The 16091-nt window shown below is 57.6% G+C and overlaps 1 protein-coding gene across 1 annotated transcript; it reads right to left on the bottom strand.

Moving 5' to 3' along the window:
* Positions 1-12401: 12401 nt before the first annotated feature.
* On the bottom strand, positions 12402-16078 carry LOC144372648 (ribosome quality control complex subunit TCF25-like). Its single transcript, XM_078035963.1, has 5 exons — positions 16063-16078; positions 14924-15054; positions 14316-14415; positions 13531-13624; positions 12402-12498 (listed from the first exon to the last, which is right to left on the bottom strand). The coding sequence occupies exons 1-5, from the start codon at positions 16076-16078 to the stop codon at positions 12402-12404; spliced, it is 438 nt and encodes a 145-aa protein (XP_077892089.1).
* Between the last annotated feature and the right edge of the window lie 13 nt (positions 16079-16091).

Here is a 16091-nt window from a genome sequence, read left to right as displayed (position 1 = left end):
GGGAATGGGCTTGGCTTTCTGCCCCTGGGCAGAGGCATGGTGGGAAAGGTCAGGCACACAGGAAGTGCCCATGCATGCCATGATCAAACTCACTGTGGTGCCCAAGCCACACAGCACGGGCTGAACCACAAGTCACACAAAGCCGGCACAGCCCTGTCCGGCCTCTCTACCCTCTCCCGCCAGCACCATGCTGTCACTACTCATCAGAACAAGCCTTCCTGGCCAGAAGAGGTTGGCAGTGCTGTCCTGAGGATCAGCAGAGCAGCTTAGGTAAATTAGTGGTGTCGAGGGCCCCAAAGGACCCCCTGTCCTGGCCACCCTGACCTGCCTCTTCCTACAGACCTGTGGTGCCCTTGAGGTTTCCCCACAGCAGCAGCCTGCTCTCAGCAGTGTTGCATGCAGACCTGGCCACCAGCAAGGCACGTGGGGCCAAGACTATGGGTCCAGCTGCTCCTGGATTGACCAGCGCCCCAGTAGGCTGAGGGAAGGTACATATATCCCCTTTGGCCTCACCCACCATCCTGCCTGTGGGCTGCCAGGAGCAGGAGGGGAACGGTCACACAGCCCACCATTACGCCATCCTCCTTACCAGGGGAAGTGCAGCAACAGCCTCCCTGATCTCCGAGAGGATCACATGGCGATGGATGTTTCTGGGTGCACGCTGGTAGAGCATCTTCCACCTGAGGCCAGGGCAAACAGCAACAGATTAACCAGTGCCCACCCTGAAAACTGCTAAGTCCTTCCTCCCTGGCAGGTCTCCATCTCCTAAGGATCTCCAGCTTCACCCCCAGACGACCAGGCAGTCAGTCCATGGTGTGCTGAGTGAGTCTCTGAAGGACCCGAGTGTCACTACAGCTGCGGCACGGGGCCTGCCCCTGATGGACAGGGTGGGGCAGAGAAGCTGCACAGGGAGCAGAACGTGCTCCTGCCCATTAAAACATCCCCTCTAGTGTGGAGAACAGATGAGTGCACAGTGAATACTGGCTGTGAGGGCCAGGGTTCCAGGGCCCCCACTCTCCCATCATTTCTTCAATTTTACTTAAACAGCAGAGGGCTTCCTCTGGGCAGTTAGGGGAGACTCCTGGCCAGCACAGACCACAGAGTCCTCATTGTACTACCCAGCCTGGCCACAGCAGTCCCAGACCACAATGCTAACAGGGCCAAAGGCCAGACCATGGGTGGGAGTGGGCCAGGGCTGCTGCTTGCTGCTATCTCTGCCAGCAGGTGTGAGCCTGGCACCTGCTATAGCAGATGTGAGAACCAGACGCACAGCAGTAGGCAGGACAGAATATGGGCAGACCCATGCCACACCTTCAATCCCACCTGGACAGTGGCAGCAGCCTTGGGGTCTACATGCTCATCCACAGGAGAGCAGGGCTATGCCAGCGGCAGAAGACATGAAACCACTCTGGCCCACAGCATCTAACATCAGAGGGTGACCAGAGAGGGCAGGAGGGGCTGACCTGCACGAATACCCAGCATCTCACCTGTTCACACAAGCCTCCACAGCGGGGTCCCCAGCGTCTACTGCCTGAAGAAACTGGCGAACATTTTCCTCCAGTCAGCTCATGGTGGCAGGCTATTTCCAGAGGAAGTGCGACCTCCCGAGGTACAGACTCACCAGCTGGGTAGGGCAGGGGGGTGGCTGTGGGAGCAAGACCTGGGTCAGGGATGGGGGGCTGGCTGTGGGAGCAAGGCCAGGGTCAGGAATGGGGGGCTGGGTGGAGCACGGCCAAGGTCAGGGATGGGAAGCTGGGTGTGGGAAAAAGGCCATGGTCAGGGCAGGGGACTGGCTGTGGGAGCAAGACCTGGGTGAGGGATGGGAGCTGGGTGGAGCAAGGCCAAGGTCAGGGATGGGGAGCTGGGTGTGGGAGCAAGGCCTGGGTCAGGGATGGGGAGCTGGGTGGAGCAAGGCCTGGATCAGGGATGAAAGACTAGTTGTAGAGTAAGGCCAGGGTCAGGGATCCAGAGTTGGGTGGAGCAAGGCCTGGGTCAGGGATGGGGGACTGGCTGTGGGAATAAGGCCTGGGTCAGGGATGGGGAGCTGGGTGGAGCAAGGCCAAGGTCAGGGATGGGGAGCTGGCTGTGGGAATAAGGCCAGGGTCAGGGATGAGAAGCTGGCTGTGGGAGCAAGGCCAGGGTCAGGGATGGGGGACTGGCTGTGGGAGCAAGGCCAGGGTCAGGGATGAAGGACTGGCTGTGGGAACAAGGCCTGGGTCAGGGATAGGGAGCTGGATGGAGCAAGGACAAGGTCAGGGATGGGGAGCTGGGAGGAGAAAGGCCAAGGTCAGGGATGGGGAGCTGGGTGGAGCAAGGCCAGGGTCAGGGATGGGGAGCTGGCTGTGGAATAAGGCCAGGGTCAGGGCAGGGGCCTGGCTGTGGGAGCAAGGCCTGGATCAGGGATGGGGGGCTGGCTGTGGGAGCAAGGCCAGGATCAGGGATGGGAACCTGGGTAAAGCAAGGCCAAGGTCAGGGATGGGGAGCTGGCTGTGGGAGCAAAGCCAGGGTCAGGGATGGGGGGCTGGGTGGAGCAAGGCCAAAGTCAGGGATGGGAAGCTGGGAGTGGGAACTAGGCCATGGTCAGGGCAGAGGACTGGCTGGGGGAGCAAGACCAGGGTCAGAGATGGGAGTTGGGTGGAGCAAAGCCAAGGTCAGGAATGGGAAGCTGGGTGTGGGAGCAAGGCCTGGGTCAGGGATGGGGACCTGGGTGAGCAAGGCCTGGGTCAGGAATGGGAGACTGGCTGTGGGAGCAAGGCCAGGGTCAGGGATGAAGAGCTGGGTGGAGCAAGGCCGGGGTCAGAGATGGGGGATTGGCTGTGGGAAAAAGGCCTGGGTCAGGGATGAGAAGCTGCATGGAGCAAGACCAAGGTCAGGGATGGGAAACTGGGTGGAGCAAGGCCAGGGTCAGGAATGGGGAGCTGGCTGTGGGAATAAGGCCAGGGTCAGGGCAGGGGGCTGGTTGTGGGAGCAAGGCCTGTGTCAGGGATGGGGAGCTGGGTGGAGCAAGGCCAAGGTCAGGGATGGGGAGCTAGGTGGAGCAAGACCTGTGTCAGGGATGGGGAGCTGGGTGGAACAAGGCCAGAGTCAGGGATAGGAAGCTGGCTGTGGGAGCAAGCCTGGGTCAAGAATGGGGGGCTGGCTGTGGAGCAAGGCCAGGGTCAGGGATCGGGAGCTGGTCAGAGCAAGGCCTGGGTCAGGGATGGGAGCTGGGTGGAGCAAAGCCAACATCAGGGATGGGGAGCTGGGTGTGGGAGCAAGGCCTGGGTCAGGGATGGGGACCTGGGTGGAGCATGGCCTGGGTCAGGAATGGGAGACTGGCTGTGGGAGCAAGGCCAGGGTCAGGGATGAAGAGCTGGGTGGAGCAAGGCCAGGGTCACTGATGGGGGATTGGCTGTGGGAACTAGGCCAGGGTCAGGGATGAGGAGCTGGGTGGATCAAGACCAAGGTCAGGGATGGGGAGCTGGGTGGAACAAGACCTGGGTCAGGGATGTGGAGCTGTGTGGAACAAGGCCAGAGTCAGGGATGTGAGCTGGGTGGAGCAAGGTCTGGGTCAGGGATTGGGGACTGGCTGTGGGAACAAGGCCAGGTTCAGGGATGTGGGACTGGCTTTGGGAGCAAGGCCTGTGTCAGGGATGGGGGACTGGCTGTGGGATCAAGGCCTGGGTCACTGATGGGGAGCTGGGTGGAGCAAGGCCAGGGTCAGGGATGGGAGCTGGGTAGAGCAAAGCCTGGGTCAGGGATTGGGGACTGGCTGTGGCAACAATGCCTGGGTCAGGAATGAGGAGCTGAGTGGAGCAAGGCCAAGGTTAGGGATAGGGAGCTGTGTGGATCAAGACCTGGGTCAGGGTTTAAAGCTGGGTGGAGCAAGGTCAGGGTCAGGGATTGAGAGCTGGCTGTGGGAGCAAGCCTGGGTCAGAGATGGGGAGCTGGGTGGAACAAGGCCTGGGTCAGGGATGGGGAGCTAGGTGGAGCAAGGTCTGGGTCAGGGATTGGGGACTGGCTGTGGGAACAAGGCCAGGTTCAGGGATGTGGGACTGGCTTTGGGAGCAAGGCCTGGGCCAGGAATGGGGGACTGGCTGTGGGAACAAGGCCTGGGTCAGGGATGAGGAGCTGGGTAGAGCAAGGCCAGGGTCAGGAATGGGAGCTGGCTGTGGGGGCAACCTTGGGTCAGAGATGGGGAGCTGGGTGGATCAAGGCCTGGGTCAGGGATGGGGAGCTGGTTGTGGGAGCAAGGCCTGGGTCAGGGATGGGGAGCTGGGTGTGGGAACTAGGCCATGGCCAGGTCATCGGACTGGCTGTGGGAGCAAGACCTGGGACAGAGATGGGAGTTGGGTGGAACAAGGCCAAGGTCAGGGATGGGGAGCTGGATGTGGGAGCAAGCCCTGGGTCAGGGATGCGGAGCTGGGTAGAGCAAAGCCTGGGTTAGGGATAGGGGACTGGCTGTGGGAGCAAGGCCAGGGTCAGGGATGGAGAGCTGGGTGGAGCAAGGCCTGGGTCAGGGATTAGGAGCTATATGGAGCAAGGCCAAAGTCAGGGATGAGGAGCTGGGTGGATCAAGACCTGGGTCAGGGATGAGGAGCTGGTTGGAGCAAGGCCAGGGTCAGGGATTGGGGGCTGGCTGTGGGATCAAGGCCTGGGTCAGGGATGGGGAGCTGGGTGGAGGAAGGCCAAGGTTAGAGATGGGTGGCTGGCTTTGAGACCAATCCTGTGTCAGGGATGAGGAGCTGGGTGGAGCAAGGCCTGGGTCAGGGATGGGGGGCTGGTTCTGGGAGCAAGACCTGGGTCAGGGATGAGGAGCTGGGTGGAGCAAGGCCAGGGTCAGGGATGGGGTACTGGCTGTGGGAGCAGGCCAGATTCATTGATGGGGGACTGGCTTTGGGAGCAAGGCCAGGGTCTGGGTTGGGGCTCTGGGTGGAGCAAGCCAAGGTCAGGGATGGAGAGCTGGCTGTGGGATCAAGGCCTGGGTCAGGGTTGGGGCTCTGGGTGGAGCCAGGCCCGCCTCAGGGATGGGGGACTGGCTGTGGGAGCAAGGCCAGGGTCTGCCAAAGGCCAATGTCTCGGCTTGGCACCAGAATCACGAGGCACTCACAGCTTTGTAGGTTCAAACAGCAATTCTTTATTCCAGCTCTCACACCGCCTCCACACAGGTCCAGGGGCAAACGCATTCTGCCGTCTGCCCACACAATTCACCTACTCCACGAGGCTCTCTCCAAATCCCATTTTAATCTCACGAGAACTCAACGGGAACAAGCAACAGGAACACCCTAATCCCAGCAATAATCTTCAACCTCTAACTTCCCTAAAACCCATTATCTTAAACTGGCAACGCCTTAAACTCAAGGAGCCGGTTACTTCCTCAAACCTGATCAGCTCTAAACCCGGATCTGCCTTGGTCCTTGAGCAAGGTCACCTTATTAAAGCATGCATGCAATGTCCCATGGAATGTCCTCTAAGCAGCATGGGGTACGCTTGGCAAGGAAATTTCGATGCGTCCTTCCTACTTGGTAATGGCCCTCAGCAAGGGTCAGGGATGGAGGCTGGGTGGACAAAGGCCTGGATCAGGTATGGAGGGCTGGCTGTGGGATCAAGGCCTGGGTCAGGGATGGGGAACTGTGTGGAGCAAGGCCAAGGTCAGAGATGGGGGGCTGGCATTGGGAGCAAGCCTGTGTCAGGGATGGGGAGCTGGGTGGAGCAAGGCCTGGGTCAGGGATGGGGGGCTGGGTCTGGGAGCAATACCTGGGTCAGGCATGGAGAGCTGGGTGGAGAAAGGACTGTGTCAGGGATGGGGGACTGGCTGTGGGATCAAGGCCTGGGTCCGGGATGGGGAGCTGGGTGGAGCAAGGCCAGGGTCAGTGATGGGAGCTGGGTGGAGCAAAGCCTGGGTCAGGGATTGGGCACTGGCTGTGGGAACAAGGCCTGGGTCAGGTATGAGGAGCTAGGTGGAGCAAGGCCAAGGTTAGGGATGGGTAGCTGGCTGTGGGAGCCAGCCTGGGTCAGAGATGGGGAGCTGGGTGGAGCAAGGCCTGGGTCAGGGATGGGGAGATGGTTGTGGAGCAAGGCCAGGGTCAGGGATGGGGGGCTGGGTGGAGTAAGGCCAAGGTCAGGGATGGGAAGCTGGGTGTTGGAACTAGGCCATGGTCACGGCAGGGGACTGGCTGTGGGAGCAAGACCTGGGACAGGGATGGGAGTTAGGTGGAGCAAGGCCAAGGTCAGGGATGGGGAGCTGGCTGTAGGAGCAAGGCCAGGGTCAGGGATGGGGAGCTGCATAGAGCAAAGGCTGGGTCAGAAATAGGGGACTGGCTTGGTAACAAGGCTTGAGTCAGGGATGAGGAGGTAGTTGGAGAAAGGCCAAGGTCAGGGAAGGGGAGCTGGGTGGATTAAGGCCAGGGTCAGGGTGGGGAGCTGGCTGTGGGAGCAATCCTGGGTCAGAGATGTGGAGCTGGGTGGAGCAAGGCCTGGGTCAGGGATGGGGGACTGGCTGTGGGAACAAGGCCTGGGTCAGGGATGAGGAGCTAGGTGGAGTAAGGCCAAGGTCAGTGTTGGGGAGCTGGGTGGATCAAGACCTGGGTCACAGATGGGATGCTGGTTGGAGCAAGGCCTTGGTCAGGGAATGGGAGCTGGCTGTGGAGCAAGGTGTGGATCAGGGATGGGGGGCTGGCTGTGGAGCAAGTCCTGGGTCAGGGATGGGGGGCTGGCTGTGGGAGCAAGGCTTGGGTCAGGGATTGGGGGCTGGCTGTGGGATCAAGGCCTGGGTCAGGGATGCGGTGCTGGGTGGAGCAAAGCCAAGGTCAGAGATGGGGGGCTGGCTTTGGGAGCAAGCCTGTATCAGGGATGGGGAGCTGGGTGCAGCAAGACCTGAGTAAGGGTTGGGGGTTAGCTGTGGGAGCAATACCTGGGTAAGGGATGGGGAGCTGGGTGGAGCAATTCAAGGTCAGGGATGTGGAGCTTGCTGTGGGAGCAAGGCCTGGGTCAGGGATCGGGGGCTGGGTGTGGGAATAAGTCCAGGGTCGGGGATGGGGAACTGGGTGGAGCCAAGCCTGGGTCAGGGATGGGGGACTGGCTGTGGGAGAAAGGCCAGGTTCAGGGATGGAGAGCTGGGTGGAGCAAGGCCTTGGTCAGGGATGGGTGACTGGCTGTGGGACCAAGGCCTGGGTCCGGGATGGGGAGCTGGGTGGAGCAAGTCCAATGCCAGGGATGGGGTGTTGGGTGGAGCAAGGCTAGGGATAGTGATGGGGCGCTGGCTGTGGGAATAAGGCCAGGGTCTGGGGAGGGGGCTGGCTGTGGGAGCAAGGCCTGGGTCAGGGATCGGGAGTTGGGCAGAGATCAGGGATGGGGAGCTGGGTGGATCAAAGCCTGGGTCAGAGATGGGGACCTGGTTGGAGCAAGGCCAGGGTCAGGGATGGGGAGCTGGCTGTGGAGCAAGCCCTTGGTTAGGGATGGCTGGCTGGCTGTGGTGCAAGGAGCAAGATCTGGGTCAGGGATGGGGAGCTGGCTGTGGAGCAAGCCCTTGGTTAGGGATGGCTGGTTGGCTGTGGTGCAAGGACTGGGTCTGGGATGGGGCGCTGGCTGTGGGAGCAAGCCTGGTTCAGGGATGGGGAGCTGGGTGGAGCAATGCCTGGGTCAGGGATGGGGGGCTGGCTATGGGAGCAAGACCTGGGTCAGGGATGGGGAGCTGGGTGGAGCATGTCCAAGGTCAGGGATAGGGAGCTGGCTGTGGGAGGAAGGCCAGAGTTATGGATGGGGAACTGGGTGTAGCAAGGCCAAGGTCACGGATGGGGCGCTGGCTGTTGAGCAAGACCTGAGTCAGGGATGGGGAGCTGGGTGGAGCAAGGCCAAGGTCAGGGATGGGGAGCTGGCTGTGGGAGCAAGGCCAGAGTCAGGGATCGTGAGCGGGTCGGAGCAAGGCCTGGGTCAGGGATGGGGGACTGGCTGTGCGAGGAAGACCAGGGTCAGGGATGGGGGACTGGGTGGAGCAAGGCCAAGGTCAGGGATGGGAAGCTGGGTACAGCAAGGCCAGTGTAAGGGCAGGAGGCTAGCTGTGGGAGCAAAGCCAAGGTCAGGGATAGAAAGCTGGCTGTGGGAGCAACATCAGGGTGCAGGATGAGGGTTGGCTTTGGGAGCAATGCCTGCTCCATGGTGGGGCCTGACTGTGGGAGCAAAGCCTGTGAGCAGACCCCCCAGCAGTACCTTCTGGAGCAAAAAGAGGCTGTCTCTCAGCTACTGATGGACAGTCCACCTCCTGAAGAGAGGGCATACAGGTCTGTAACTTTGAATTGGTGCTATCTGCGCTCCTCAGCTGACTGAGTTGCTCAGTGTACATGTGTGTCTGCAGAGAGCAAGTGCAGAGGACGAAGGCTGCCTAAGGGACGGGGATTCTGGGGTGGACCCCCATAACATGTTTTTCTTTCATTTATGTTTTCTTTTTATTTCTGGTACTGGGGATTGAACCCAGGGGTACTCTACCACTAAGCCACATCCCCAGCCTTTTTATTTTTCATATATATATATATTTTTAGTTCTAAATGGACACAATATCTTTATTTTATTATTATTTTTATGTGGTACTGAGGATCAAACCCAGTGCCTCACAAGTTCAAGGCAAGTGCTCCACCACTGAACCACAACTGCAGCCCCCTTTATTTTTCCTTTGAGACAGGGTCTCGCTGAGTTGTTGAGGCTGGATCCCCCTGCTCAGCCTCCAGCATTGCTGGCATCATAGGCTGTGCCACTACACCTGGCTGTCTCCTCTGTATTTTTATGAGAAACATGAAAAAGGTGATATGTGCCAATGCAGAATGTGGAACATACCAGCAACGAGAGACCCTCTGCCCACAGCCAGTGCCTGTGGGTCATGCTGTCTGACCTTAAGCCCTGCTGCCCACTCCTGTCAAAAGGCATCAGGTGAACCTCATGTCTTAGGCCAGAGGCCATTTACTTGACCCACCAGTGTTTCTCTTCAGACGTAAGGTGACCCATATGTGGACACAGACTCCAGGCCTTCCTTAGGGGACAGTAACCAACATCCCCAGGGGTTTCCTGTCTCTGAGATTGCCACCAGGCTGAAGCAGGTTTCCAGGAGACAGAGCCACACACACACCCTGACCCTGCGGTGCAGAGCTCACCTGCCACCCCTCCACTGCCCTGAGGGTAAGCAAGGGCCCCCAGGAGTCGATGAGGATGCCCACCAGGAGTTATTCCAGCAGGGCACCAAGGCTCTACCTTATCTCAGCATCTGGTCCAAAGAAGCGGTGATTGGAGACAGTGGCATCGGGCCGCACACTGCAGTAATCAAGCAAGAGCATGAGGACTGCAGGAGGAAGCAGAGGCTCAGGTGCTCAGTGGCCAGGACAAGGACCCGGGGCCCTGTGGGCCCTGATCACAGACACGACTAGAGTCATGACGTCACAGAGGCTGCAAGGCCACGGGGTCCTTGAGTCTGACCAGCGTTCTGAGCTGCTGCAGGGGGAGTGGCTGAGGATGGGGGTCCACAAAGGATGAGCAGGTACCTCTCTGCACCCTGGAGGCAGACCCTTGTCCTCCAAGTGCCCTTCCACATCTCAGGGAGACTTGCCATCACCCTTCAAGCATGAGCAACAGACCCTAGGACAGACTGATGGGAGTGGGTCGGCCAGTGCCCTGGAGGAGGTGACCCCACAGGGCCCCAGGGTAAGGACAATGGCCAACACATAGTCACGGGCTCTGGGTGTCCAGTCCCCTGGGTCAGGGCCTCTCCAGCTCTAGTACTGTCCCCATGCAGTACTCTCCGGCTGAGTAGGCAGGGCTTCCCTACACTGCCCACATGCCGAGACCCTGCCAGAGGCAGCTGCTGGGAAAGCCGGCCTACCAACTGCCTCCCAGGGACAAGCCGCAGTAGGGTCTCTCCTGAGGGATAGCCATGGCAGCTCTGATATTCAACGTGGGCCCCGAGGCTCTGTGTCCCCCACCTTGGCTGGCCTACAGAGGGCTCCCAGTTGCATCAAACCCAAGGGGGACAGAGGTGGCTGCTGGGGTGATGGACTGAGCCCTGAGTTGGTGAGCTGGCTCTGCTCCTGACAGGGAGCTCTGGACACTGCAGGTGGGTCTGCCTGTGCTCGCGTCCACCCAGTGCTGGGGCCTCTCCATGGCTTCATCAGAGCCAACAAAGCAGTGCTGACTCTGGGACTTCCCCTCAGAGGGGAAGTCACCGATTGTGTGCACACCTCTGTCACAAAAAACACTCCTACCCTCAAGCACAAGGACGGCCTCCTCTAGAGGTTCACTTCCTGCGTGCTTGTGGAGAAGGTTCCCTACCTGCCGCCTGAGTAGGCAGCAGGCCCCTGGACCTGCCCTGGGTGCAGATAGAGGCCTAGTGTGGCGGGGGGGCACCCTGGAAATGCAGGGCCGTGCCACATACTGCCTCTGGATCAGGTCCAGGCCCCGCTCAACCCTCTGCTGCTGTTTCTCTCCCTAACACTAAACACCAATGTGCATACCCTGTATCTCTTTCCTGCCCTGTAACTAACAGCAAAGTTAGTGGACATACAGTTTGTCCCTCACCCAAAGCCCCCTCCCACCTGGCTGGCATGCAGTTGGCCCCCTGAGGTGGATAATCAGCTAACTGCAACATCAGCAGTTTTTAGGCTGGCTGGAGAACACATCTTTCTTTAAGCACCAGGGAGGGCTGGGATCAGGTCTCCAACCTCAGGAAGAACCACTGCACAGGCCAGCGTGGTACCTACCTCCAGGGAACATGGTGAGTGCCTGCTGGATCAGGAGGGAGGCCTTCTCTCTGGCAAAGCTGAGCTCATGCTGGGTGAGGTCTGTCTGCTGACTCAACAGGAAGTATGCCAATGGAACCGAGAAGGCAAAATTTGGGAGCTGCGACAGGTTCCGATGAGCCTACAAGGGAGCAAGAGGCCAGGTGAGGGGCCTGCCCTCTGTGAGGACCAGGTGCACCACAGTGAGCTGACAAAGCGGGCCACCCCCACACCTGAATGGAGGACTTGCTCTACCTGGGGGTCTTCAATGTGCAGAAGGGCAACGTCAGTGGGAAAAGAGCTCTGTTGAGCCCCTCAGGCTCAGCACTGTGGGGGACAGGAGCAACTCCCTCTCCCCACACAGCAGAGTCCAGAGTTAACGCAGCCAAGCTATGACTGCCCCCACCTATAGGGGCCACCACCCTCTTCAAACATTTCCCCGCCTTTCTTTGTGTGCGATGTAACAGACATGATCTACTCCATGCTTTTCCATTAACAGGGAATGCTCGTCTCCACAGAGTTATGTAATCTTATAAACCACCACAAACATTCTTCTGTGGCTGGTTCTGGGGACCCCATGGGTTTCTTATAGCCATTCTTCTGAGCTCCTGGAATCTCTGTAAACTAGATCCCTGGAAGTGAGACTTCTTGGCCAACTGTATAAAGAGTTATGTGATTTTTAAATGATTTACCTGTTTTTCATTACTTATTTTTTATGAAAAATGTATTTCTTTATTCACGAAAAATATGTACTGTGAAAGGTTAAAGCAGAAAAGTAGAACAAGTACAGGCTCCTCCCCCTCCTCCCCTCCTAGGCCTGAGCCCCCTCTGGACAAGCTCTGTTCAGCTGTTTGTCCCACTCAGTTTGCAGCAGCTAAACTAAAGCAAGAGGTGAGACTGATCTTCTCACGTGGAGCCTGACCCAACACACCTATACTGCTGCTTCGACTTGTGTGCAAACCCCACCTGTAGCAAGATAGTGCATGCTCTATAGCACTCAGTGGAGCCCAAGACAAACCCCACTCTCCTTGGTCTGGGGCCCCAGGATGGCAGGTGGCATTTATGTGCGACTCTGACCTGGAACATGTAACCAATTGTGACTACCCAGACTGTCGTCCCCACACTCAGGACCTAGGGTCCCTGTCAGCCCTGCATCACAACTTCCCTCACTGAGTGGCTGTCCCTTTCTGTGCCTAGCATGCCCAGCTCTGTGGTCTGCCTGACTGTCCATTACTAAGCACCATCTCTACACGCACACTCAATGCAGTTGTGTGCTCATCTTGGGGATCGATGCAAGGCTGCTTCCCTCTGGGAAGACCTGATTCTGCTCAACAGCAGAGATGAGGAAGACTAAAGGGCAGGAGGTCCCTGGAACCCACCTTGGCTCTGCTTCATGGACTCACCATGGCTACTAGTCACACTGCAAGCGCACACCCACCTCCCACTCCTGGAAGAGGCGGATCAAATACTCATAGTTCCAGGCCCGCAAGGCCAGGTGGTCGACAAGCAGCAGCATGCACAGCGGGTCCTCGTGTGGCTCAAGGCTTCGCAGGCAGCACAGTGAGGGAAGAGCAAAGAGAGCAGGGAAAATGTCAGGGCCCAGGGTCTCTGCAGCCCAGAAGCCCCTGCCATGAGGACTGGCAGGAGTGGATCCCTGGTGGACACTCACCTCAGGATGAGCTTGCAGAACTTCAGTGCCATGCGCGGGCAGCCACGCTTCTCCAGGAAGCTCATCTGCTTGTAGAGGGCCAGGTAGAAGCTCCTACATCCAAAGAGGTCCATGTGAGTTCAAGTGGCAGCAAACAGCAGAGCAGCCTCTGAGAGTCACCTGGCTCCACGCCAGTGTCCAGGTCATCATACGAATCTGCGAATGCCTTTTGTGTCTGGGGAGAAGCTTTGTGTGTGCCTGAAGAGCTGAACACACACAAATGTACTGAAAGTTTTTTAAAAATTTTTGTTGTTGGGGCTGGGATTGTGGCTCAGCTGTAGAGCGCTCGGCTAGCACAGGCGGGACCCGGGTTTGATCCTCAGCACCACATTAAAAAAGGCACTGTGTTGTGTCCATCTACACCTAAAAAATTAATATTTTAAAAAAGGGTTTAAAAAATTTTTGTTGTTGTTGTAGATGGAAAGAATATTTTTTATTTTATTTATTTTTATGTGGTGCTGCTGAAGATCAAACCAGTGCTTCTCATGTGCTAGGCAAGAGCTCTGCCACTGAGCTACAGCCTCAGCTCCCTGAAAACCAAGCTTTTTGAAATCATTATCTTGCTTTTGGTTTGCTACTTGTTATTCAAGGGAAATGAGCTAAAAACAGTTATAATTATGATCTTAATTTACTTTCAAATTTCAATGGCGCTACTGTTGCGTACATAAAGCTATGTGACTTTAGTCATCCTGTAGACTTATTTTTAGAACTGAGAGTTTACTAGAAAAAGAAACCAGTGGAGAAAGTCTAGACAGAGTGCCTGGTGCAGTCACGTTGCTGCACTGAGACAGGGCATGGTGGCCATAAGGTGGGGGCCATGCCACAGCCAAGCAGTGCTGCCCAGAGCAGCAAGAATACATACAGGACAGCAGGAAGACTGCTGCGGTCATGCAGGCTTGCCTCGGGGCTGATGCCAGAGGTGTTCAGCACAGAAATGTCATAAAGCAGAGCATAGACCCAGGTCTGCTCTGTCAGGCTGAATCTGACTTAAGCATCACTGATTTAAGAATCAAGACACAGGCCTGTGAGGCCTGCAGACGTATCCCAGGCCCACAGGGAGGGCTGCCTTCAGGAGAGGCAGCTCACTTGTTCTCAGGTCTGTGGTAGTCCAGCCGGCATGTCCCACTGGTGAGACTGAACAGGGGGTGGAAGGCACACTCCATGCTGTACAGCACTCGCTCTGTGGGCAGCAACACAGAGGCAGGAGTCAGCCACAGTAGGCACCTGCAACTCCCAAGACCCCAAACAAGCGAAGCACTGGAAAGAAGGGGTCACAGAATTGGGACCCTGCAATGGGACCTCCTAGGTTTCCCTGGTGCCATGGCATTAATTGCAGCCACAGAACATGTGAGCCTGAATGAGAAACACGCTCGACACCATGATGTGCCACTGCCACATGTCCTGTTCATGCCCAGTCCCCAGGTGATGCAAACATGGCCCAGACACCCAGAGCAGCATGCACGCACACACGGAAGAGCAACCAGAACCACCAACTGATGACGGATTCACCAACCACGTCTGTCCAAAGGGGGAGTACTATCCAGCCAAGAGCACACGCATACCTGGGTCACACCACACATGGGGCACACAACCATGGGCAGAGACCATGCACAGTGCTTCCAATGAATGGCTCCCCACACAGGTAGGGCCACGGAGAGTCTGACCAGAATTCAGGGGTTCTGGGGCCTGGGGGAAGATAGAAGATGGCAGGCTGTTTTCCTGGAATGGACTGCTTTGATGGCTGCCCAGTTCCAGGACACACTAAACCAGGCATGACACACTTTCCACAAAGTGCTACATGAAAACGTCCTGCCACCTGCATCTGCTCTAGTGGCGAGAACAGGCAGGCTGCACTGCCTACTGGGTCTCACCTATGAGGTCTCGTGCCATCTCCTGATCCTCTTGAAAGCGGTAGGCATCACTGAGCTGCAGGAGTGAGTCCACATGGTAGGGGCTTTTCTGGAGCAGAATCTACCAGAAAAGAAGGGCAGCTCTGGAGGAAGGTCACAGGCAGGGACCCAAAGGACACCCCTGCAGTCCCCCAGGACCTGTGCACACCAGGAGAGATAATCACCAGGTGACAAACGAAATTCCCTTTGGACTCCAGGTGTGCACTGCTATTACCCAGCCAAGGCCTGGACCTGGCTCCAGGTGGGAACTGGGGAAACTGCCTGCTCAGTGGGGCTGTATTTGCTCCCAGGTCTCAGGACAGAGGACTGAAAGCAAGCAGGTTCCTGCCCCCTCTACGTGGGGGACATGGGGCCAGCAGGATCTACATGCTCCCCCTACCTCCCAGTGAGGCCCAAGACAGAGGCAGCATCTGGGAAGGACCATAGTACCACTACACGCAGCTCCCAGCAGGAGAGCACCTGAGTGCCAAGTCTTCACAGTGCCCCTCGGGTCCGGGGGCCCCACTGCCAAGGGAGCAGCTGCCCGGGCACTCGCCCTCCACCCACTGGCAGCTGTGGGGCCCACATACCACAAGGTTGTTTGGCTCCATGGACTCCACGGCCACCAGGAACTTGTGCTGTGCCTGCTGGTACTCCTCACTGTGTTCAAACGCAAAGAAGGAAAGCCCTTTTTTCAATTCCAACAGCCACATAGACAGACCTGGCAGGTGAGAATGCACAGAGAGGGTGTGCTGGATGCCAGGACATGGCGCCTCTACAGAGCACAGTAGCCCCAAAAGTCTCCCTTGTGCTGTTCTCAGAAAGGACTCTGTGATACCAACCCACTCGATCTGAGGGGTCTCACAGGTCACCCAGGCCTGGGGCTGGGCTGCCTCTGGGCCAGAGGCTGACGTCCGGGGACTCTCTCAGAACACCTGGGCCTGCTTCCCACTGCTTCCTTTGGCTGTCCCGGGAGCTGGCCTCCGTCTGCTTTCCACAAAGACCCACTTCTCTATAGAATTCAGATGAGCTCTGGGAAAGGATGGAGCCGAAGTGGCCCAGGACAACAAACCTCAGGGATGGGAGCATGGAGGTCCATCTGGGTGCCCGATCAAGTCTGGTTGGGACCAGCAGCCAGGGTGGCTCTGAGGGGCTGGGGCAGGAGGCGAGCAGTGGGCACAGGGCCAGGTCAGAGGCCTTGGCCATGTGTAACCCCTGACCAAATATGGTTCTGCTCCTTTTGTGTGACTGTGTGGAGGGACCATTTCCTCTGGTTAACCTGAAAAACTCAGTCTGCTAAGACAATCACTAAATGGCCAATGGTTCTCATGGGCTTCCCCTGAGCTACTCCATCCTGAGAGCCCAGCCCAAGGTCCAAGTCCTGCAGATTGAGACAATGAGCCCCTATCTCTACCATGTTCGTGATCCTTTGCTAGAAGGGCAAGAGACCTGGTGGGAAGAGAAGATACATGAGAGGCATCAGGGTTGATCCTACAAGTACAGGTCCCAAACTCCCAGGTGATCCTCACTGGGAGTCCAAGGGGATTCTTCTAGAATCCCCAACCCCACAGGCACAGCAGGTGAGGTGCGTTGGTTACCACCCTCCACACATGTCCTCTACACACCCATGACCTCTTCTACAGTATGTGCCCCATCAACCTGCAGAGGGATGTCTGGATGCTTCTCTATGCTGTGTAGCCGATGTCCAGAGAGGGCATTCACTTCCTACCCTGCACCTTCTGCATGGCTGTTTTCTTT

Source organism: Ictidomys tridecemlineatus, unplaced genomic scaffold (assembly GCF_052094955.1).
Source record: "Ictidomys tridecemlineatus isolate mIctTri1 unplaced genomic scaffold, mIctTri1.hap1 Scaffold_140, whole genome shotgun sequence".
NCBI lineage: Eukaryota > Metazoa > Chordata > Mammalia > Rodentia > Sciuridae > Ictidomys > Ictidomys tridecemlineatus.
This window is presented reverse-complemented; position numbering and strand designations above follow the sequence as displayed.

Coding starts and splice junctions, on each gene's coding strand:
- LOC144372648 (XM_078035963.1), bottom strand. Junction 13,625..14,315: donor GATGGCACGAGACCTCATAG/GTGAGACCCAGT, acceptor TGCTGCCCACAG/AGCGAGTGCTGTACAGCATG. Junction 12,499..13,530: donor TACCACAGACCTGAGAACAA/GTGAGCTGCCTC, acceptor CTTTGGATGTAG/GAGCTTCTACCTGGCCCTCT.